The 19,564-nt window shown below is 37.1% G+C and overlaps 1 protein-coding gene and 1 pseudogene across 4 annotated transcripts in view; one reads left to right on the top strand and one right to left on the bottom strand.

Moving 5' to 3' along the window:
- LRBA (LPS responsive beige-like anchor protein) overlaps positions 1-19,564 on the bottom strand; it is a 395,942-nt gene that overhangs the window by 82,065 nt on the left and 294,313 nt on the right. For all 4 annotated transcript variants that reach the window (XM_058193740.1, XM_058193737.1, XM_058193738.1 and 1 more), the window contains one exon: positions 11,986-12,138. In XM_058193740.1, coding sequence (XP_058049723.1) covers positions 11,986-12,138 — 153 coding nt within the window. The remainder of the gene's footprint in view (positions 1-11,985; positions 12,139-19,564) is intronic.
- On the top strand, positions 10,407-11,184 carry LOC131202804 (fin bud initiation factor homolog; annotated as a pseudogene).

The following is a 19,564-nucleotide window of genomic DNA, read 5'->3' as shown; positions in this document are numbered from 1 at the left end:
ATTCTGAGGAATAAACAGAATATAGGAATCCTCAAGAACTGCAAATTAAGCCCTCATTTTTGTGTTTTTGCTTCAGTGACTTAGTCTCCAACATGAGGTAGGTGGCTGCCACTTGTCACTACAGTAGGGAAGCCACTACTTTCCTATTAATGAAGTCAGGTAAAGCTTGGAGGCTGGCCTGTGACAAACAAAACAGATCAAATAGAGACTTGGGATCAAATAGAGAATCCATTATACTGTAGGAATTGTAATGCTGTTCAGGAATGACCCTGGGAGTTAGAAGGAATAGTCACAGTCTGGAGAACCCACACAGAAAAGATTTCTCAGCCCATAGAAGAGGAGGCATGGGGAGGGTTTAAGGGATCCTCCCAAGTTTTCCAAAGTGTTAAAGGAAAGGAGAGGGAAATACTCTCAGTTTCTCAGTCTTTTTGCTAATATAACCTCACCATAAAAATACAGCTAGTATTCATTGTTTTGTTCCTTACCTGAACTGCCTTGGAGGACTAACCAAAATTAAGATACTGGACTGGTAATCAGTCACTTTCAGCCTAGCCTTTCACACAAGGTTGTTGTTATGGCAGTGGGACGGGGGAAATGGAAAGAGGGAGTACTGTATTAACTGCTATAATTAGTAGTGGGTTACATTTACCTTTGCTACCAGTTTGGAACTGTGAGCGTGCTTGTGCATGGAGCTTCTGTGCATGAGCAAAGCGTCTGTGATGACATCTGGGTGGGTGGGTGGAGCCTCCCGCCGCCACCGCTACCAGTCTGAACTAGGGTGAACTGGTAGAAACCCATCACTGGCTATAATACAATTTATATCAGGCCTGAATTTACCTTCAGATTACATATGATCTGCTAAAGGTATACTGATTTTAAAAAAAAACACACCACATATTTACTTATTCAATTTTTCTGTAATTCAGTAAAAGGCAGATGAGCTCTCAAGCAAATTAGCCTAAAATATATTCTTGTCTTAAATATTGAAGAGTAGATTAACTTTATTTGTTATAAAAAAGGACACTCAGTATTTACATCTTGAATCCTATTAAATAAATGTAAAATATAAGTTGTATCCTAATCATTTGCTCTTAAAACACCCAGTAAGGTTGCGGAATTTGTCCCTTATTTTATGAGTGCAAAAACAAAAGGAAAAAAAAAACAGTCATCCTATTTTATCTATAGAAACTTCAAAATCCAGATAAATCAATGAAGAAATATAGATTCCAAAGTGTACATCTTTCTGACTAGAACATATAAAACAATTTGTGCTCCTTAAGAGCTGATCTTTGGCGCAGAATCTTTTAGCTGACTTAAAAGTTTGCAAAGACAAGACAAGTGTGTGCTGAAAAGATTATACTACTAGCTAATTTGTGAAAGAACACCCAAGACTGTTAGAACAACTTGATGTACTCATTACTTTGGAATTCATTTGTTCTGACAATATTCAACCATCTTAAAACAATCACATAATGCTCACCTACTAAGAAAAATAAATGGACTGTTTAAGTTTCATAGAAACATTTTCTCTCCTGCAAAAATTATCCTTCCTGGACAAATATTTGAGAGTTCCCCTGACCATTAGTTTCTATCGATAAAATTCCCTTTCATTAACAAAATTCCTCACACAGATAAGAGATATATTATTTAATAGATCCTTCTCTCTATTCAACTTTATGTTTATGAATATTTCTAGTTTATGTAACAAAATTACATCCTACCTGAAAAACAATAGGCTTTTTTTATTCATGGGATTATGTAATAATAAAATATTTATCATTTCTTATTTAAAAATGAAAAATCCTGTATCGACAAGCCAAACAATTCCTAAATCTCCACAGTTTTGCTTAATGTTCAGTTCTTTGTTCAAACTGCGATATACAATTTTAAACACTAAAGGAAGTATCTGCAGTATCTGAATTATAAACATCATTGTTATAAACAGTATTGAATTACAAATACGAATTACAAATATATAGTCTGGCTTGAACAGAAGCTCCACATAAGAAATCAACCAGCGTTGCCCACAAATAATGATACGACTTTGAAATGTAATGACTGAAAGGTTAACACAAGACAGTTCAGCAGTTATGACACCTAGTAAAGTATTACTCTTTACCAATCAATCAAAAATGTACAATTTTCCAAGAATATTTAGTATTCCTGAGATTTGTTCACCACTGCCCAAAATTCAAATATAAAAAATTAGGGCTTGTTAAGATAAAGAAAAGAGCAATTCAGGAAACTGCTTTCAGAATATTTTTAACCTTCACAAATATATTGCAGGCAATATACTCTGAATTTGGTTTCTAAAGCCATTTTAGATTTTCCTATATGCTATCACTGTCTCTTAAATGCATAAATATATCCATTCAAAACTTCATTCATAAATAGACCGAGGGAGTAGATATAGGGAGAGAAAAGCCAAGAAGGATAGACAATGAATTAAAGTATCCCCATTAATTGAAAGGGAATTGAGATTTTGTTAATTTTGAGATTTTTTTTTTCATATAAAAATTATACCGCTGTTTCACACCAATGAGCTTCAAAATAATAACTGTAGTCAAGGGGGCTTTTGTCAGCACCATCTGGTATAGCAGATGTGCCTTTTCCTGCATTAGAAGGCCCTTCAGTCAGTCAGTCATGCCCTAGTCACCACAAAGCTTGTCTACTGCAATATACTTTACATGGGTCTGTTCTTGAAAACTACTCAGAAGCTTCAACTGGTCCAGAATGCAGTGGTGCCAGCAGAGGTTGCCATGCCTCAGTATGCCTATGTGACATCTCTGCATCTCAACCTGTACTGGTTGCCAGCCAGTTTTCAGGTGGAATTCAGAATGCTGGTTGTTACCTATAAAGACCTGCATGGCACAGGGCTTGATTATTTGAAGGACCACCTATTTCAAATGGCCAGTAGGTGTTGGCAGAGTTGGTATAATATTGTCCCTTTGGTTAAAAAGTATTATCTATCAGAAGCTAGGAAGTAGATGTTCCTATGTTACAGAACATCTTATTTTTCAAATACGACCCCCCCGCCAGCTCAAAATCCATAGTTTCCCACTATGTTAGCATTTAGTAAATCCTTGAAAGCTTTAATTGTTGTCCAATGCCTTGATCTAAAATTAGTGGGACCCCTTGTTGGCTTTGCCCATTGTTTTTGTTTTTGTCTGTATATTGTGCTGGATGCCATCTTGGTTTTGGATTATATTTGGCTCTTATGTTATCTTGTGAATCACCCAAAGTCAGTTTTAGTCAGCTAACACCTAAATTCACTAAAATAAACAAGTAAATAAAGTTTTGCGGGAATTCTCTGTGAATCTGCATATGTGGTCCACATCTAAATGAACTAAATAACTAATAGTGTTCAACTAATATATAAATGAAGTTTTTATAATATTGGAAGTAGTAACTACAATTTATAAATATTTAGCAAATATAATTTATCTATCAGCTGCATTTGCTATCAAAATTTGTAGTTTAAAGTATTTTATAAATAAAAATGTAAAAGAAAGCTTAGTAATAACAGCGTAACTATGAGAAATACATCCCAAAATACTATATATGAAATCCTTCATTTTAATGTACATATAAAGTTGTTGGAGAGTGATAAAACCGCAGGAGGCGTCAAGTGGAAGGTTAGTCTGGAATCTCTATATAGACACAAGGGAGCAAAGTCTGACCTCCTTTGATTGCCCTCAAATTTAATGTAATATGACCCAGAGAAAAACTTCCAGTTTGAGAAGATTCCTGTGTTATAGGTATAAGGAATAAAAAAGTTAATTTAACTCTTCACATGTGGATCTGATTGTTTGTGCCTGACAAAAGTGGAAATGAATGTCTGTTGGACCCCCAAAAATTCACATCAGAAAATCTCATCTGTTTCTAGAGTTTTTGTTACAAAACAGTCATTTTCCAGTGTTGGAGCATTTACAACTTCTGCAGGCAAGTTGTTCCACTTATTGTTCTAACTGTCAGAAAATTTCTCCTTAGTTCTAAGTTGCTTCTCTCCTTGATTAGTTTCCACCCATTGCTTCTTGTTCTACCCTCAGGTGCTTTGGAGAATAGTTTGACTCCCTCTTCTTTGTGGCAACCCCTGAGATATTGGAACACTGCTATCATGTCTCCCCTAGTCCTTCTTTTCATTAAACTAGGCATACCGAGTTCCTGTAACCGTTCTTCATATGTTTTAGCCTCCAGTCCCCTAATCATCTGCACTCTTTCTAGTCTCATCATCTTTTTTACATCATGGCGACCAAAACTGAATGCAATATTCCAAGTGTGGCCTTAACAAGGCATTATAAAGTGGTATTAACACTTCAGGTGATCTTGATTCTATCCCTCTGTTTATGCAGCCCAGAATTGTGTTGGCTTTTTTGGCAGCTGCCAAAAACTAAGAATATAACCCTGCATGCCTGGATGGTACCTATCAGGTATATATAATAAAAAAATGTTTAAAAAAAACAGTCCTCAAATATTCATGTATGACTTAATGGATTGTGTTTGGTTGAGGCACTAAAAACTTTATATATTATGACGTACCACCAAAAGTGCTCCCATTTTTAAAATATTTTATATGCTATTAATGCATTCTCAAGGAGTCTTCCCTTTTTGCCTGGTGTACCTCCACTACAAAAGCTATTTTAACATCTAATCCTCTGAATTTTGATAATGGCGACTCTGTAAATTATTCTGTTTCATAAGAAAGAAACTACCTTTACTGAAATGTAGAAGGCACTAAACCAGTTAGAGAAGAAGCTATTTTCTTTGGTTTTCAACCAAAAGACATTCAAGCCCAGATCTAAATGAGAAGTGTACTCAAGTTTGTATGAATACAAGTCCAGTTATCTATGAGACCTAGGATCATGCTAGGTCAGAATCATAGTTGTCTTCATAGGTCCAGCTATAGGTGTGAAAACCAGGCAGAGAAACAAATAAAGCTAGTATGCACTCTTTTCATTATTTAGTTTGAAGGCATTGGTTGAATTTCTGAAGGGAGCCAATCATCTGAATCACAGACAGAAAAATAGAATAGCTAAAGAGCACTCTTAGTCAATAGGCTAAAGCTGCTGGTTAACAAATTGGAAATTTATGAGAGAGATTTATTGGAAAAAGAACAAGGAAAAAGAACAGCTGAAAGACAAGCCCAATAGAAAGAAAAGATATGGAGACAGAAGGGCTATATATCAATAGTAGAAAGAGATATTTGGTAATGGTGACGATATTTGGGAAAGATAGCATTCTACTGTATCTGTTATTAGCCTTATACTTTTCTTATCTTGTGTGAGGATGAACGGACACATAGACAATTTTTAATATAAAACACTTGGATTTCTTGTTCATGATCTTTGCCATTATAGAACATTTCCATTACAGTTTCTGTATTATCTGTACTCTATCCTTTTTTATATTTTTATTTTTAAAAGATTACATTTCACTAAAAATTCAGTAAAAAGAACGATGCAAGCTACCAAATTAAAGCTGCATCAATATGCAATATCTCTAGGTTCTGCTATAAATATCAAACTAAGACAGAGGAGGAAAATCTACTCATTTGTACGTAGCCATTAATGCAGCATATAAAGCAAGAAAGATATATATGATAATGGATAGCACTCTATTCTCAAGGGAATTACATTCTAACAGCGTTTCTTCGGTTGAATGAGAAAGTGCAAGACAATGAAAGCAGTAGCTTCAAAAAAGAAGTGAAACTAGCAGTCAACTGAATCAAATTTTATTTAAAAGGCAAACTTCTATAGATAATCCTTAGAAATACAAGGTGTATGCTTATTTATTAACACAAGTATAATGTAAACTAATCAGAAAAGAAAATCTCAGGAGAATATTTTAGAGAGAAAAAGACCAATTCCAGCCATTAAAGTCCTTGTTGTAGTCTATCATGGCTAAAATATAGAAACTAAGGTGAAATTATGCAAATATATATTTTAATTACATTTTAAAAGACTAATGTTTGGCTCCAGAAAAACCTTCCTCCATCAGAAGTAAGAAAACTGAAACGGTGAAGATCTGTTCCAATCTAAGAACATATATCCAAGAATTTTATTTCTTAAGGAACTAAAAAGATGCATTTCTCATATTACTATGTTTCCCTGAAAATAAGATCCAAACGGGAAAATGAGCCCTAGCATGATTTTTCAGGATGCTCGTAATATAAGCCCTACCCCAAAAATAAGCCCCAGTTAAAATCCATCAGCCAGACGGACATATTTTAGTACCGTATTTCCCAGAAAATAAGACCTCACCTGAAAATAAGTCTAATGCATCTTTTGGAGCAAAAATTAATATAAACCCGGTCTTATTTTCGGGGAAACATGGGCAAGTATCTTTCTACAGTAGGTAGTGATTAAAGTGTTGCTTTAGAAACCATCTGACTGGGAGTTCTAGCCTTCCTTAGCCATGAAAGCCAACTAGGTGACTTTGGCCCAGTCACTGTCTCTCAGCCAAAGAACCTAATAGGGTTGATATTGTTGTGAGGAAAAACCAGGCAAGGTTAAGTATATTCACCAACTTGAGGCAGAATAATAATATCATGTTGTCATCATCATCCTCTTCATTGCAATCTTGTGATACACCAATCTCTTTTCAATTCAACCTACCTGATATTATGATATAAAGTTTGCCTGTATATGTACAGTTTAAAATCCCAAACTCTTTTTTACACTAAATTAACACAGGAAGCCAAGGGAACATATTATTCCATCCTAGTATGTAGAAAAAATATGGCCATGATATCACACCTTATTTTCCATCAAAATCTTGCCTCCCAATTAAGATTACTAAAATTCTGGTAATAAAGAGTTAATATCTGCATTAATATCCTTAAATAATTAAACATAGGAATATGTGTTTCATAGTAAGCCACCCTATCCTTAATGAGTTAGAAACTGACTATATATATCCATTACTTTGGTTCATTTGATTAAAAATATTACTTTCAATCAATAGAAGATTGACTGACTGACTGACTGACTGACTGACTGATTGAAAGAATGATTTTGAAGGGCAGAGAGCACTTCCACACAACTAATACCTATCAACAGCAATAGCCTGAAAAACAAAACAAAACAAACCCTCACACTGTTAGTTCACCAGTGAAAACACTGAAAAAAGAAAGACTGAAATTATATGCTGGAAACAGAATGCTAATAGTTTAAAATAAATATACCTACATTATATATCTCTATATGAAACTGCACGCTTTGAGGTCCTATTAGAAGATTTTCTTATATAAGTTGAGACCTAGAGACAGGTGACATTATTCAGCCTCATTGGATGGGCAGAATTGGAAGAAATAACCTATTCCAAAACCATGGTTGATACAGTTCCAGAATATATGGAAATTCGTAACCTTCAATTGTCAATACTTTCAAATACTGTATTTCCCCAAAAATAAGATCCTGTCTTATATTTTTTTAAACCCTGAAATAAGTGCTTGGCCTTATTATTACCATGGCTCAAAAGCTCGATTGGGGTTATTATCATTAAGTGTATCATTAAGTGTTAAATTTGTACCCTATGACTATCATTAAGTGTTGTAAGCAATGGTGGGTTTTAAATTTTTTTACTACCAGTTCTGTGGGCGTGGCTTGGGGGGCGTGGTTTGGGGGCTTGGCAGGGAAAGGGTACTGTAAACTCTCCATTCCCTCCTCACTCCAGGGGAAGGATACTGCAAAATCCCCATTTCCTCCCGATCAGCTGGGACTTGGGAGGCAGAGAATAGATGGGGGCGGGGTCAGTCAGAATTTCTACAAGCGGTTCTCTGAACTACTCAAAATTTCCGCTACCGGTTCTCCAGAACTGGTCAGAACCTGCTGAAACCCACCTCTGGTTGTAAGTGTTGTGCCTTGATGAAGGTATCTTTTCTTTTATGTACACTGAGAGCATATGCACCAAGACAAATTCCTTCTGTGTCCAATCACACTTGGCCAATAAAATTCTATTATCAGGGGATATATTTTTTTGGGGGGAGGAACAGGGTACTAACTGAACACTTTTGTTCTACAGGTAATTAATTAATGTCCTATAAAGTAGATATTTTTCTACTTTAAAACTGGATAGTGTTTTCTTTATTTCTACTGTTGCCCAACTTTCATGATTTCTCTTTTGTGTTTCTATATTATTTTAATTTAGAAGTCATATTTAAAGAGAATTATCTTAGCTCTTTCATCCTTGTTTTAAAATAGACAAAATGAATGGATTTTAATAAAATCATATATAATGCTATGCTGTCTTAACAATCATATTAAAATAACAATGATTAACAATTAGCATTATATATCCCCACTGTTGCCGTAACACTATACAATTTGTTATTATATACTGCTCTGTATATCATCTGTTTCTCTTGCTGGACAATTCCAATAAGAGACAGACAGCTGCAACACTATTTCCCCATTCACCATAAGGACCATCTGACTTTAATTGTAGTACACAGCTTGATGTGGGTCTGGTTATGAGAAGCCAAAGTATCACAGTGTAATAATCCGGAAAAGCAGAAGCCTGCCAAGCACAGGACTGAAACAGAGGCTTGGGCTGTTTAGTTGGCTGATGAGATGGAGGAAAATATGATTAATGAGCAAGGTATAATGATATCAGGAACCCGATTAGCACCACAAAAAGGTCACAGATCAAAGCAGCATGCATTTCCAATCATTGCAGAAAAATCTGTACTATGTATTGAAAGGAGAAAAATTGCCCATTGTACCCTACAAAATTATCACTTAAAAGAACCATAATAATTTATAATTATCTCATTAATTGCAAAGATAAATATATAAGCATTCTATTTTTGAAACATATCTAGTAGCGAATGTGTTTTGATCAAAATATTCCTTTTTTAAGAAAGATATTTCCCTTACTTACATTTTTTTGTAATCAGACAACTATCTATTTATATAATATTAAAATTAAATACTGAATATGTAATTATTTGGAATATATTTTCAGGCTGTCACTTGGAAAATGCCTATATACATATGTACTGTTGTCACCTTTGTAATAGGTGCATATGTATAATTGGTATACATAATTAAAAAATCAAGCTAAATTGTACATCATAAATGTATCGTCACTATCAATATCTTGTTTTTTCCTGTATTTTGGAGTTACAACATAGATGTTGTCTAGGTAGTGATTAAATACAGATCTGCTTTGTTTCAATAAAATGGCTGAATATCACTCTTACATTGGAACACAACATTTTTGAAATATTTGTATAGTGAATTGTGTGAAATTCATTATATAATTACAGAGAAAAACTTTGCATTGTTGGTTTCTGAGGATTGCTTCCCTAAATAGATGCCATCATTGGGCAAGATATGACAGCAGCATAAAAGGGAGTGAAATGAAGTACTCCAGGATCCATACAAGTCAGAAATTGTGTAGTATTGTATATGCAAGAAAGAAGCATTCTCACACGTTACTATATTCCTACTTTCAGTCCCTTTTCTTGGTAGACCCTTGTTCCCTATTGGGAACAAACCTATTTAGGAGTCTCTTTGTTCTGAAGCAGAAAAGTAGGAAATATTATCCCATATGCACTCCTGAAACCCCTCGGATACCAGAATATGATGTTAAACTCTAGTGTCAAATTACTAAATTTTGATAGCACATATTTTCCCCAGAATACTAATGGGGGAATGGAAGGAAGAGTTTTACACAAACCCAAACACTTCAATCTTGAAATTGACTCCTCTTCCAACCATCTGAACTGCCCTGAAAGCATATTTTAAGGATTTGGATGAGAGGTTTATTGTTCACATTATATTCTTCCAATTAATACATAAGCATAGTATTTTGTCAAAAAAAGAAATATGACTCTCAAAAATAGAAAAAAACATTCTTTCATACCACCTATTTGAGTAATTCATTTGTTTTTACTGTTTCTTTTCCACATTTACATTAGTGTAGTTTTCTTAAAAATATGTTTGCATGTTTCTATATAATAACTTTCACTATTCTACTAGAGACTTAAATAATTTTAATGATACCATGTTTCCCTGAAAATAAGACGGTCTTATTATTTTTTTTTGACCCCCGAAATATGGCCTTGGCCTTATTATCGCAGGGGTGGGGGTGGGGGTGTCTTATCCCTGAAGTGGGATGGGCGTGGCTGGTTCTTGCCTGCAGCATTGCCAGGAAGGATCGGGTCACAAACCCCCGCCCCAAAGTTCTCACAGGCAAATTGGGTGCAAAGGAGAACTCTCCACGGGGAACGAGAAGGGCTAAGCGACGGCTTCCCAGCGGATCCCAATGAAGCCCCGCAAGAAAGGCGGCCACAAGGAGGACTTGAAACTAGGCGTGGCTGGAGTTGCCTTTGCCCTCCTCCACTTTGGGATGCTTAGGATGTTGGGGCAGCTTCCCTCTCCCCCCCCCGGATGCTGCTGGGGCTCCTGTTGGTGTGGCTAATGAGCTGTTTGATCAGCTTGTGCCATGGTTATTTCGACGGCCCGCTTTATTCAGAGATGTCCAATGGGACATTGCATCACTATTTCTTGCCCGACGGGGACTACAAGGAGAATGACAACCCAGAGAAGTGTCCATTGCTTTTCAGGGTGAGTGACTGCCTGCGCTGCACAGTGGACGGGGAGGGTGAATGCTTGTATCCTGCGGCGGAAGCAGCAGTACCCGCTCTGACCTTGCAAGAGGAATTCAACCTCCTGGGCTGGCAGATGGGGGACATGGCACATGTGCTAGAAGGCATACAGAAGAGCATTGCCTATGACCTGGATGGTGAGGAAAGCTATGGCAACTACCTGAGCAGGGAATCTGTGCAGATTGGGGATGCCTACATCAACTCGGAGAAGTCACTGTGGGCTCCAGCGATAAGTTCCAGCAGGGTCAGGAGCACGACAGCACAAGGAGAGCCGCCTCAATGACAACTTCCTGGGAATGCTGGTGCATGCGTTGGCCCTCCTCAAGAAGACTCTGACCATCTTGGCCGGCCTGCGGGATAAGTACGAGCTACTTGCACCCACCATCCAGAGCCATGGTGCCCGCCTCAGCCACCTTAAAACAGAATATCTCAAGGGAACTGGCGCCTCACTGAGCTTCGAGCTACCCTCTCTTTCCCCTCCTCCAGTGGTTGGCCATGCCAGCAGGACTCTTGCTGGCCACGCTTCCCCGTGGACGGATGGACTTTCCTCCATCGCATCGTGTCTTACCTGACTTCCAGCTCCTGCCATGCCCAGCAAGGAGGAGAGAAGAGACGGCAAGGGGAGCCCTGTCTTGCTACATGTGTCTTATTTGTCTGCTGCCCCACCACTCCCTACCTGCCACTCCCCCTCATCGGCTGAGATCGGTAAGCTAAATTTGGGGAGCTTAATGCACTGCCGCCGCCTGGGAAGAGAAGAATGTCAGAAATGGGCTCTCACACAGCACCTCCTCTCTCTCTTCTTCTCCCGAGTGGCAGTGGTGTGTCTGGCTCACCGAATTTTGCCTGCTGATCTCGGGCGGCAGTGGGTCTGACCTGATTGTTTGTGCAGTGGCTGCGCATGCGTCTAAGTATTTTGTGGGGGCTTATTTTGGGGGGGGGCTTATTTTACCGCATGCGCGCGAAAGCCAGTACAATTGGGCTTTCGATAATAAACTTTTAGTTTATTATCTGGATATGTCCTACTTTTGGGGAAACACGGTAGCTAAATTCTGAAAAGCCAGAAAAGGTATCATAAGTAATATAAATGTTGAATTGAAAAATATTAGGAAGAAGTACTAGAAAGATAATTACATTAAAACATTGATAAAAGCTCTGTGAATGCTGTTAACATATTTTACCATTTTAGTGATATGATTAAAAATTAGCACCAATATTTAAATTAAAAATAAATGTAAAACTGTAGAGATTCCAGTCTCCCCAAATAGCTATTTTCATTCCAAGCTACATAAATTCCAGCTTTACATGGTTAAAAATGACATATTTTTTGAGAAAGCTCATAACTTAACACAATTAATAGTTGATTGTTATCTTACCAGTCTATTTATGCGAACAAATTCTTCTGGGGTTTTAGCCCATGGTGGAAGTTCAACATCAGACACCACTGTTCCATCATCCATCACTCCAAGATTGTAATTATTGAAATTGACAAACATCTCAGGTAGATAATAAAATTCAGGAACAAGCTCCTATATGGAAATGAAAACCAGTGACATGTAATAAATTGGGTTATCATAGAAGTCACTCACTTAAAAGAGATAGAGAATGCAATGGAAAGTACTTTCATTTTGTATATATAATATTTTCATTTTACATGTATAGAATGTTGCAGAAAACTTGCTCATAGTGGTAGATAAATGCAATATTTGAAATGTTGAATGAAAGAATAGTAGGTATTTTTAAGTGTCTAAACACAGTTTAATCTGAAATTAAAACATATAATGCGTTAAAATAATGGAAGCAGTAACATTTCAAACTCATATTTTTAACTTTTGTTTTTAAAAACATCATGTTTAGAAACATTAAATGCTCACTAAAATATACTGTAAAATGTGTAGTATTAAATTCTGCATCTGATTTCAAAATCAGATTCAAAAAAATGTGTCTAAATCATCAGTTAATATTCCCTGAATAATTTAAGATACTATATATTCTTATGCTTGCTATGTCTATGTAAGCAGCACTGAGTAACATACTCAATTTGGCAACAGAATGCTTATAAGATGCATTGGTATTATGCATACAACAATAAAGTATTGCATACTTAAGAGTGTAGCTCAGGGATAGTCAACCTTTTTATATCTACTGCCCACTTTTGTATCTCTTTTAGTAGTAAAATTTTCTAACTGCCCACCAGTTCCACAGTAACGCACCATGTCTGTGCATGCCTCTCGCACATTGTGGATTGCGTTTGGGGGGGTGGGCACTGGCTACCAGCTCTGCTTGTCTGTTACAGCTGGGTGGTGTGGGGGGAGATGCATGAGCTATTCTGGGATGAGGGTCTTTTGTTTGTGGTCACACTATAGCACCATTTAGTTTCACTTATGTAACGTAAACTAAACTTATGCATGGTCGATACAAATAGTATATTTTCAGAAATTTAAATTGTCATAGGGAATTTTATGAAAACCTAATGAAAATGTTTTTAAATAATGCTATGAAATTTTTTTAAAAAGTCAATTAAATTAAAAAAAAGGAAAGTACTTCAGTATTGGACAAAAGCCCTACCGCCCACCATGAAAGCTAGAACAATAGCGACCAGGTTGACTACCACTGGTGTAGCTGGAGGTTAATGATGGCACCAATTTTTAGGAAAATTGGCTACTGCAATGATAATGTATAGGATTATTTTTTAAAGCATTTAGAATGAGTAAATATCTATTAAAGCAATCTCTTTAACAATATTAGCCATAAAGATACTTAAATGCTGAATAACTTTTTTAAAAGTGTCAGAAAAAATATACTGAGATATATAAATATATATATATATATATATGTAGATTTTTGGTTATTCGGGTTTTCTCCCACGTAAAATTGGAAGTGTCTTGGCGACGTTTCGACGAAGTCTCATTCGTCATCTTCAGGCTTCAGCTTCGTGCTTCTGGGAGCAATGTGTGATTGCAGCTGTTTCTTCCTTTTTAACTGCTAGTGGGGTTTGAACTGATTGGGTGGGAGCTTGGCTGTGCTCTGATTGGATGGGGTTTTTTTGTGCTCTGATTGGCTGGGGGTGTGTCCTGTTTGGGTGGGGGCTTGGTTGTGCTCAGATTAGTCTGAGTTGCAGGGGGATTTGAGCTGGTGAGCTGCACTGCTGCTGTTTGGCTTCGTGTTCGTGGTCGTGCTACATCCTCGCAGTGGGTGTCAGTCCGCTGCATGCACGGATTGGAGGGGTTTGAAATGGCCAATGTTGCAGCTGCGGTCTGGCTTCTGGTCCTTGGTCGTGCTTCCTGATCAGTGTGGGTTTGGGTCTGCTTTCTGGGTGGATGTGTGGTGGTGACATCCTGTGTGGACCTCGTAAGTGTGGGTCTGGTGTCATTCCTCGTGTTAAGGACTCGTTTGTCAATAAGGGCGGGTTTCCAAATGGCTGGTAGGCGGGAGGTATCATCTCGTTTGTTCAAGACATATATAATTATAAATATATATATATATATATATATATATATATATATATATATATATATATATATATATATATATATAGACGTAAAATTGGAAGTGTCTTGGCGACGTTTCGACGAAGTCTCATTCGTCATCTTCAGGCTTCAGCTTCGTGCTTCTGGGAGCAATGTGTGATTGCAGCTGTTTCTTCCTTTTTAACTGCTAGTGGGGTTTGAACTGATTGGGTGGGGGCTTGGTTGTGCTCAGATTAGTCTGAGTTGCAGGGGGATTTGAGCTGGTGAGCTGCACTGCTGCTGTTTGGCTTCGTGGTCGTGGTCGTGCTACATCCTCGCAGTGGGTGTCAGTCCGCTGCATGCACGGATTGGAGGGGTTTGAAATGGCCAATGTTGCAGCTGCGGTCTGGCTTCTGGTCCTTGGTCGTGCTTCCTGATCAGTGTGGGTTTGGGTCTGCTTTCTGGGTGGATGTGTGGTGGTGACATCCTGTGTGGACCTCGTAAGTGTGGGTCTGGTGTCATTCCTCGTGTTAAGGACTCGTTTGTCAATAAGGGCGGGTTTCCAAATGGCTGGTAGGCGGGAGGTATCATCTCGTTTGTTCAAGACCTATATATATATATATATATATAATATAGATATAGATATAGATATAGATATAGATATAGATATATACAGTATATATATAGGTCTTTGGTTATTCGGGTTTTCTCCCGCGTAAAATTGGAAGTGTCTTGGCAACGTTTCGAAGTCTCATTCGTCATCTTCAGGCTTCAGCCGTGCTTCTGGGAGCAATGTGTGATTGCAGCTGTTTCTTCCTTTTAACTGCTAGTGGGGTTTGAACTGATTGGGTGGGGCTTGGTTGTGCTCAGATTAGTCTGAGTTGCAGGGGATTTGAGCTGGTGAGCTGCACTGCTGCTGTTTGGCTTCGTGGTCGTGGTCGTGCTACATCCTCGCAGTGGGTGTCAGTCCGCTGCATGCACGGATTGGAGGGGTTTGAAATGGCCAATGTTGCAGCTGCGGTCTGGCTTCTGGTCCTTGGTCGTGCTTCCTGATCAGTGTGGGTTTGGGTCTGCTTTCTGGGTGGATGTGTGGTGGTGACATCCTGTGTGGACCTCGTAAGTGTGGGTCTGGTGTCATTCCTCGTGTTAAGGACTCGTTTGTCAATAAGGGCGGGTTTCCAAATGGCTGGTAGGCGGGAGGTATCATCTCGTTTGTTCAAGACCTATATATATATATATATATATAATATAGATATAGATATAGATATAGATATAGATATAGATATATACAGTACATATATAGGTCTTTGGTTATTCGGGTTTTCTCCCGCGTAAAATTGGAAGTGTCTTGGCAACGTTTCGACGAAGTCTCATTCGTCATCTTCAGGCTTCAGCCGTGCTTCTGGGAACACGGCTGAAGCCTGAAGATGACGAATGAGACTTCGTCAAAACGTCGCCAAGACACTTCCAATTTTACGCAGGAGAAAATCCGAATAACCAAAGACTTACATACAAACACCCGCGAAAACCTCAGAAAACACAGTGTATTACCTGTATATTTACAAATATACAGTATATTTATAAATAAATATAAATATAAATATAAATATATATAATATATATATAGAAGGACTAAAAAAATAATTAACTGAGACAATTAACTAATCGATTGGTTTGGACCCAAAAGTTCCTTCTCAATTTGTGTAAGATTTATTCTATGATCATTCAACTTCATTCCATTTTTTTATTATAACTAGAAGTTTATTCTTTGTAAAGTTATTTGAATTGCTATTTTCTATTTCAATAAAATATATGTATTTTAAGAAATAACCCCAATCAAGTTCTCATACAAAAAAGTTATTTTGATATTTATGACGCCACATAAAGAGCTACACATCATAAACTCCATTTTACAGTACATTAGTTGCCCCAAAATTCTGGTAATGGAATTAGGGTAAGAACTCTTACTCTGGCAACTCACTGCACCAGGGGTGGGTTTTAAATTTTTTTACTACCGGTTCTGTGGGCGTGGCTTATTTTGTGGGTGTGGCTTGATGGTCATGTGACAGTGGGTGTGGCTTGATGGTCATGTGACTGGGTAGGCGTGGCCAACTCAATGTCTCTCACGTCAAGGGGTACCTCACCTGGCCCCTCCCCTCCCAGCCATTCCTTGTCACACCCAGCCTCAATGTATCTATAGTTCTGCAAAAATGTTGTTCATCTTTTTTCAATTTTATTATCTACATACTATAAATCAGGGGTCTCTAAAATTGGCCACTTTAAGACTTATGGACTTCAACTCCCAGAATTCCTCAGCCAGCTTTGCTGTCTTAAAGTCTTAAAGTGGCCAAGGTTAGAGATCTCTGCTTTAGATGCACTTTCATGGACCACTGACAGGAGGAAATAGCTCACATGCTTTGCCCAAGAGTGTGATAGGCAGCAGTCTTTTAAGGGGCTGCTAGAATGAAGGGGGGGGAAGCATTTTCCAAAGCACCAGAAGGTAAAACAAGAAGCAATGGATGGAAACTCAACAAAGAGAGAAGCAACCAAAACTAAGGACAAACTTCCTGATAGTGTGAACCTATATAGGTTTCAATCATAATTTCACATATAAAATAGCCATTCATGTAATACAACCTGCATATTGTTCAAAACAGTCATTAGTATTATGGCTGATGTTTGACAGCAAGCCTAAAATCCCCATTCCCTCCCCACTCCAGGGGAAGGTTACTTCAAAATCCCCATTCCCTCCTCACCCCACTAATCTGTTCTGGGAAGGAATCAAACTCCCCCTTCTTCATTTCCCAAATAAAATATTACTAGATAATTAAGAAATAATTAAGCTGTTAAAACAAGGAACCTGCCTGGAATTCCACATTCCTGCCAGCTGCATAAAGGAAACTTTGTAAGCAGAAAACAGCTACCGGTGCTTAGAGATCATAGAAAGTGGAAGCCGGAAGTTCGGCTCCATTTACAAGCAAGCAGAAAACTCATTCAAGACAGGATACTTCACAATGGAAATCACCCAAACCTTTTTAGAAACACAAAGCCCCATGTTGCACAAACCCCAAAACTTCAAAAACATTGAACCATATAAGAATTCCACCTCTTATCCAATTTGTTGTTCAGATGACCCAGAAGGGAGCTTCTAGCCGCTCTGTCAATTTAAAACGACAGCGTTTTTTCCCCCCACCCTTCTTCTTTGCCAAGCGATCTCCTGGCTGAGAAGCGAGCCAATCAGTTGGGAGGCTTCTTGGCTTCTCAATTTAAAGGGACGGTGTCTTGGTTTTTTTTCCTCTTCTTCGACAAGCGAGTCTTGATTTTTTCCTTCTAGCCGATCAGCTGGGAGTCGGGAGGCAGCAATAGATTGTGGGCGGGGCCAGGCAGAATTTTTACTACCGTTTCACCGAACTACTCAAAATGTTTACTACCAGTTCTTGCGAACTGGGGAGAACCGGTAGCAACCCACTACTGCACTGCACCACCTACATCTGTTTCAGGAGGTCCAGTAGGGATATGAGAAAATAGCACTAGGAAGAGAAATATTTTTTTTATTGTAACACTATCTTTTATCCCATTTAATGCACCTAAAAGATTGGTATTGTTTTGTACATGAACATGTGCAACAGTCTTAATACTAACTAGTTTTTAGATTTACATGAAAGAGCCTTGCTGGCAGATTTCTTTATAATATAGCCTATAAAAATATAAACATTTAATTGCTTTCTCTTGATTGCCACATGGTACTGTTCTTCAATTATACTCTGTAATTTATGTAAATCAGGTTTCCTGACAGAAGTAATTTTATATCCATAAATTAAAATTGTCACTAAAAATCATAGTTAAAGGCTGGATAGATTTTAATCCAAGTTCAAACATAATGCTGAATTGCATTATTTTAAAAATATGAGCAAAAATGTTTACATCTGAATGAAACTAATTGTCCCTATGCTTCTTTAGACTGTGGGCAAGAGCTACATTTTTAATTAAAAGTTAATAGAAATTTAAAATATTAATTAAGGCATTAGCTATTAATGAAAATATTACATAATATAGATATAAAACTATTTTACAAGATACTTAAGATTCCTAATAATGTTGAACTTTGTAATGTTCTTCGTTTTATATACTCATAAGAAGTGCTTCAAATGATTAAAAAAACCTGTATGTTATTAATTTGATGTGTTAAAATGTTAAAATAAGCTAGCCAATCTGAAATTGATTAAATATCCAAACAGTTGAACAGAATGTACAATATGAAGATTTCATCATAGCTGTCAATTATACCAAGAGTACACTAGTGTATGCCTATCTTTCTTCTAATTACATTGTGGTGTGCCATACTTAATCTAGAAAAATCAAAATAATAAATATGTTATTATTGTTTGTCGGTTTCACATATTTCTCATGGTAGAAAATGTATTTTATTCGCTGTTTTTAATATTTACCATAATGAAACATTTAAAATGTTTACAAAAACAGATTAGAGAAAGCAATTAATCCTTCTGGGAATTCTATCAATTTCTTTTAACAAACACTTCATGAATGAAAAGACTTAATATTTGTAATTGCTTTAGGAAATGATTTCATTGCAAGTAAATGGTGTAAAATTGGTCTTTCTTCCAACAAGTGAAAACTACTTTCCATTTAATAAGCAGAAAACCACATTCTGTGCACTGGCCTCAGTGGTTAACGATGTTAGAGGCCCAGTGTATCAGATTCTAAATCCACTCTTGACATGGGTCAATGGATCAGTGGTCTTCCAGATACCACCCTCAGGGTCAACTGTGGCAAGAACAGTTTCCAAATAGCTGAGTGCAATACCAGGTCATCAGATTATAGACAAGGTCAGCCTAGAGTTACTAGAGCAAAAGCAGAAAAAATGAAGCAAGAATTAAGCTATTATCACCTCAGACCTTGTGAAAAACAGCACAGTGATATATGCTGAATATTTGTATACAGGCATGTGAATTATTCTAAAACAAGATCACAGTAAGATTAATGCAAAACGTCGCCTTAAAATAAACTCCAGAAATGTATGTGGAGATATCTTATGGACTAAAAGAATAGGTGCCAAATAAATTTAACAAATAAACAAACAAGAGAAATGGAAATATTTATATATATTTAGTTTAAAAATATATTGGATTTAATAGAAAAGAAATAATACAAATCATTCTTGGTTTAAATTCTCTTACTAACCAAATGTCATACAAATCTGAATATTTTAATCATGAATGCAAATATTCTACAATATAATCTAAAAAAAATTATGTCATTATTTCTAGATGAACTAATACCCATATTGGTATTCAAAAAGATTCAAAGGTATCTTTTGTTATAAATAATAGGCAAAAATCTTGCCAATATCTGTCTTTTCTAAATTCATTCCAGTTATTTCGTCCATTATTTTTCAGACAAATTAGTAACCAGGTTTGCTCTAATCTGCCATTAATGATATAGCTTTATCATTAAGGCAAATAGCTTTATCATTTTATCACCACGT

This window comes from Ahaetulla prasina, chromosome 8 (genome assembly GCF_028640845.1).
Source record: "Ahaetulla prasina isolate Xishuangbanna chromosome 8, ASM2864084v1, whole genome shotgun sequence".
Taxonomy (NCBI): Eukaryota; Metazoa; Chordata; class Lepidosauria; order Squamata; family Colubridae; genus Ahaetulla; species Ahaetulla prasina.
The sequence above is the reverse complement of the archived record's forward strand: the minus strand, read 5'-3'. Positions and strand labels throughout refer to the sequence as shown.